General features: G+C 43.6%; 1 protein-coding gene across 1 annotated transcript; it reads left to right on the top strand.

Annotated features, from left to right (window-relative positions):
- Positions 1 to 1,137: 1,137 nt before the first annotated feature.
- On the top strand, positions 1,138 to 3,723 carry LOC103085508 (probable ATP-dependent RNA helicase DDX47; the record flags this gene model as incomplete). The annotated part of the gene is made up of 3 exons (XM_007454643.1): positions 1,138 to 1,208; positions 1,784 to 1,913; positions 3,592 to 3,723. Coding segments are annotated over 3 exons (333 nt in total), but the record flags the coding sequence as incomplete, so codon positions are not given.
- Between the last annotated feature and the right edge of the window lie 1,858 nt (positions 3,724 to 5,581).

The following is a 5,581-nucleotide window of genomic DNA, read 5'->3' as shown; positions in this document are numbered from 1 at the left end:
CGGGCCTCTCACTGCTGTGGCCTCCCCCGCTGCGGAGCACAGGCTCCGGACGCGCAGGCTTAGTGGCCATGGCTCACAGGCCCAGCAACTCCACGGCACGTGGGATCCTCTCGGACCGGGGCATGAACCCGCGCCCCTTGCATCGGCAGGCGGACTCCCAACCACTGCGCCACCAGGGAAGCCGCAAAGTGTATTTCTTAATGGAATGTTTTCTGTCTTTCCTTAGTTACAGTATTGGAGTTTTTTTGGTGTGTGTGTGTCCTTGATCAGTTAAGTGTCAAAAATAGGGAAAGCTCTAGATCTTTTCATTCTCCTCATCTTGCACATGCCTGTGGATGTGATATTAATGAATGTAAATGAAGGAGCCCAGGAGAGGGGTTAGAGGCTCACCGTCGGAGGCGCAGATGTACTGCGTGCTCACCTCTGTCGGTCTAGCTGATGAGAAATGGCAGCCTGTGGTCCTCAGTGTATCCCAGGGTTTCTCAGCCTCGGCACTGTTAACATCTTGGTCTGGGAATTCTTCGTTGCGAGGCTGTCCTTTGGATTGCAGGATGCTTAGCAGAATTCCTGGCTTCTACTCACAGGTGACATTGTGACAATCAGATATATTTCCAGACATTTCCAAATGCCCACTGGGGAGGATGAAACTGACCCCAGTTGAGAACAACTAGTGTGTCTCGACTTCGTATTAAACTGCTGTAGACAGGGTCCCGTCTCATGATTTTCACAGTAACTCTGTGTGTTTGGCCATGTATTTGTGTCCCTGTTTTATGGATACAAACCAGGGTTCAGAGAAGTTCTGGACTTGTAGACAGTTGTGTCACTGGTTGGTGGGAAAAGCAGATCTGTGGCCCAGGTCTGCCTCTAGATGTAGTGCCATTTTCCTCTGCCTGTGCTATGTCCATGGAGATTTGCTTTGTAGATTTGTCTTTCTATAAAAGAAAGGAAAAAGGGGGTCAGTTTTGTGCTGTGAGGAGAATAAGAAAAGTGAAGTAGATTTATCTCTGTAACAGATTTGCCAGTTCATCTCTCCACGCTCCAACTCAAATCTGTTTCTTTCAAAGGTTTGCAGGAAGAATTTACATACAGTTTTTAATTGATCTTCCAGCTAACTCAAAGTTACCGTTTTCGTTTCAGGATTACATCCATCGAGTAGGTCGAACAGCTCGAGCAGGGCGCTCTGGAAAGTCTATTACTTTTGTCACACAGTAAGTGACCCGGCTTTGGGACAGAGCAATATAGAGAAAAGAGCAGAACTGTGGGGCAGACAGACTTGCAACCTGACTTCACCACTTACTGTAACAGTCACTTAACCTCCCTCATCCCGCCTTCACTGTTTGTAAAATAGAAATAATAATACCGATCTAGCAGGGTTTTAATGAAGACTGGAGATGTATATGTAAAGAGCATATACTGTATACTACATACGTGTAGTATAGTACTTGGCATATAGAAGCACACACAAAACCCTGTTATTTCTTTTAAATGCTGGAGCCAGAGAACAGTGACCATTCCCTCAACTCACAGTATTACAATAACTATTTCTGATTTTGTTTTCTAGGGAACAAATTGTCACGTACCCATGGCTTTTCTGGGAGTAAGGGATATGTTGGGTGGTTTTCTGCTGGGCTGTGCACAGAAGATTGCATTTAGTTAGTATTCTGAAAAGGAATAATAGGTTCGATTTTGTTGAAAACTGTGGCCCCTGTTGCATCATAGTATTGGAATGGACAGACATGTGCATTGTCAGCCAGCCAGAGCCCTGGCAATTTTCCTTTTTCAGATACGACGTGGAGCTCTTCCAGCGCATAGAACACTTAATTGGGAAGAAATTGCCTGTCTTTCCAACCCAGGATGACGAGGTTATGATGCTGACAGAACGTGTGACTGAGGCCCAAAGATTTGCCCGAATGGTATGCAATGCATTTTCTCACCAGCAAATGAAATTAACTTACATGCAAGACACTTTATTGTGTTAATCCTCAGCTTGGAATATTTGATTCCAAATTTAAGATGAGCATACTAAAGTGCAGATGTAGGTAATTTGCTTTCGACTATACAACTAAATGGTTGAATCAGGGTTTGGACTCAGTCTGACCGCAGTGACCACATTCCCAGCCACCGTTCATGTTTCACATGAGGCAAAAAAAAAACCTTTGGACTTGAGATCAGATTGGGAGGTGCAGCTGTGAACTGTGAGCTTGGACAAGGTGTCTAACCTCTCAGAATCAGTTCCTCATTTGTACCTTGAATACAGGGTTTTATGAGCATCAGTCAAGCTGATGTAAACAGCGTAGTTACTGATAGTAGCGGTGGTTGTAGGAGTGGCGATGAGAAGGTTCTAAAGGAGCCCCTTCCAAGTGCCGTCTGCTCTCTGGGGTGCTGGTCGGAGGGGTGAAGAAACTTCGCCCATGGGGTGCTTTCTGAGTAGCTGAGGTGTGGACTTGTTTTTGTTTTTCTGCCCACATGGAATTCTTTGTTTGGTATTTTTGTTTATAAAAATATTACATGTTCATTGGGAAACATTTTTAGAAAATACACAAAGGATTAAAATAGTAAGTGAAACACATAAGCCACCCCCCACAGAAAACCATTGATAACAGTTGGCTATTTTTCTTTCCTTAGCCATAATTAGACTTCATCTAATTGTATATGCCTTTATCTAAATGTATATCATTTTTCTATTTGAACTAGCAGAGATTCATGCGACACTTCTTTTTTTTTTTCACATTTTAAACTTTATTCAAAAAGTGTCATCTAGGCTGTGTCTTAGCCCTGAATCCATTCAGTTACCAAACTTTCCTAAACGCCAGTGGCAGGAGTAAGCTCTTAGAGTTGTTGCAAGGTCCTTAACTGCCTTCTGACTCATCAAGGGAAACCAAATCGGGTCTTCTAGACTTTGCATTAGGTATATTTTATTACTTTCCAATGTTTTGAAAATTGTTAATCTGAGGAGAGAGAATTCAGTTTTTTAAAAATAGCACTGCTTGCAAGTTTAGAAACTGATATCTTAGATGCTAGCATCTTAGAATTCTCATGGGATTATTTCTTAATGGCTACAGAGAATTCTGTCATGAATATATAACGTGATTTACATTGAAGTGTGTTTATGCTTTTCCCAGTTTTTTGTATTTTAACTAGAACTGTTGAACATCCTGATATGTACAGCTTTGCACACTTGTCTTGTTTCCTTAGAATAAATTCCTAGAAGTAGAGTCAGTTGTTGGTGGAGGAGGATACACGGTTAAAATCCGAATTCATACATAATGTCCAACTGCCCCCCTAGAAAAGCTAAAGCACTTTTACACGATGAGCGACAGTGTATGTGACTGTCCGCACACCTGACCAGGTCTAGGTATTACCATTCTCTTAAATCTTTGCCAGAATAATAATAATAGCTTATTGTTTTAATCTTCCTGTCTTTGATTACTAATAAGATTAACATTTTTGTATCTTGGGATTTTGGTCTTATTCCTTTGCTAATGTGAGGTGTTAGGGAGTTACTTAGTGTTTGACTTTAAGGAGCAGAGACTAGTGTCACTCTCAGTGACAGCCATTCATTTTCAATCCCGTCCTTTCCATTTCTTGCAGGAGTTAAGGGAGCATGGAGAGAGGAAGAAGCGCTCGTGGGAGGCTGCTGGGGATGGTGACGATAGGGAGGGTGCAATCGGTGTCAGGAACAAGGTGGCCGGAGGAAAAATGAAGAAACGGAAAGGCCATTAATCTCTTTTATAAAGACTTGACTTCCGCTTTCTGTTCTGTAAAGAGGATTGAAGGAGAGAATGGAACCTCTCCCTCCAGAGTGCTGCAGCCCGAAATCCATCAGGATTGTGTCCGGAACCTGCCCAGCTCACTCAGTGCTCATCCCCCTTTCCGTGCGTTAGAACATCATTGCCTGCAGAATATTTTTGAAGTGCTGATGTCAAGACTCGGACTGTTCTTCAGCTTTGGTTCCTTGCTCCTGACACTAGTAAGATATGCTCTCCTATCCCTTCACACAGACCTGTGCTTTTTTCAGCTGCAAGTCGAGGACTGGGCTAACGAAGCCCTTGACCTGTAATTGTAAAGGAAAAGGAGCTTCTAGACCTAAAAGCAGTGATACTTCCGCAGTCTCAGCTTGTGTTTCGTGAGACCAGATGGGAAATAATAAATTTAAATATTATTTAAAAAAAATTCAAACTCCTTGAGGACCTTTTTGGGTTACAGACTTTATAGATTTAGTAAGATCTTCCTAATAGGCAAGAAACTGACAGTGGTGATTCCATGGCAAATTCATTGGTTGTCCTTAATTTGAGGTAAACATTATTTATGACTTTTAAAAAATCAACAAAGAAACAAGAGGATGGATGGCTTTGAAAAGGAAGTCCTGCTTGAAAGGAGGTTGTGTTTTTCTTGGGGATGGAGCAGAGTCTCTTAGATCCCTGAATAGATTCACATCCCTGGCTCCTTGGATTAAAATCCTCTGTAGGGGGCTTCCCTGGTGGCACAGTGGTTAAGAATCCTCCTGCCAATGCAGGGGATACGGGTTCGAGCCCTGGTCCAGGAAGATCCCACGTGCCGTGGAGCAAGTAAGCCCGTGTGCCCCAACTACTGAGCCTGTGCTCTAGAGCCTGCAAGCCACAACTACTGAGCCCACGTGCCACAACTACTGAAGCCCATGCGCCTAGAGCCCGTGCTCTGCAACAAGAAAAGCCACCGCAATGAGGAGCCCACGCACCGTAACAAAGAGTAGCCCCCACTCACCGCAACTAGAGAAAGCCCGCATGCAGCAATGAAGACCCAACACAGCCAAAAATAAATAAATTTAAAAAATATATTCTCTGTGGGAGTCAAGTGTGGATGTTGATTGCAGGAAGATCTTTATAAAAATAAGGGGTGGGGTGCCTACCTCTGGGGGGCTAATTCTCCATTTATCTTGTTTCCTGATGGGACTCTCCAGAGTGGCTTAGCTAATAGCAACTCTCTCTCCCTCTGGGCTTGTGGGTAAAAGCCAGTGGATGGGTGCTGTTTCAGCTCAGTGGAAGACTTCAGAAGCAAGCTGAATTTGAATCGGGTTATGGGTGGTGGATAAGAAGGGATTGGAATTATCCTGAAGGAGTCTGAACTTTCTAAATGGGCAGGATCTCTAACTTAGAGTCTGTGGACCCCTGAGGTATATGCATGTTTCTGGGGAGACTAAAAAGGTTAAAAACCTCCTCTAAAGCTTATCTGTTGTTTCTGAAGTATATACGTATTATGCTTTGCTAGGATGGGAAGATAGGACTCTAAGGGAAGAAAGGTGGGTGATGTGTCTTCAGGCATATTAGTAGGCCCAGGCCATAAACTAGGGTCCCAGGCAGAACAGGTAAAATGTCATTGTGAAGGGCAGGAGGCACAGAAATAGACGAATGCGATCTAGTAGTAAATGAGGGCAAAGCTGCTGGTTTGTGTTCTTCATGCTCCCTGTCCGCAAAGGCAAGATTGCAGAAGTCTTGAGGCTGAAACCCTAATCGAGGTGTGTGTGAGTTTCCTGGGGCTGCTGAAACAAAGTACCAGAAACAGGGGGGCTTAAAACAGCAATTTGTTGGATTACAGTTCTGGA

The sequence above is a fragment of the Lipotes vexillifer genome, unplaced genomic scaffold (assembly GCF_000442215.2).
Source record: "Lipotes vexillifer unplaced genomic scaffold, Lipotes_vexillifer_v1.1 scaffold911, whole genome shotgun sequence".
Classification (NCBI taxonomy): Eukaryota; Metazoa; Chordata; class Mammalia; order Artiodactyla; family Lipotidae; genus Lipotes; species Lipotes vexillifer.
This window is presented reverse-complemented; position numbering and strand designations above follow the sequence as displayed.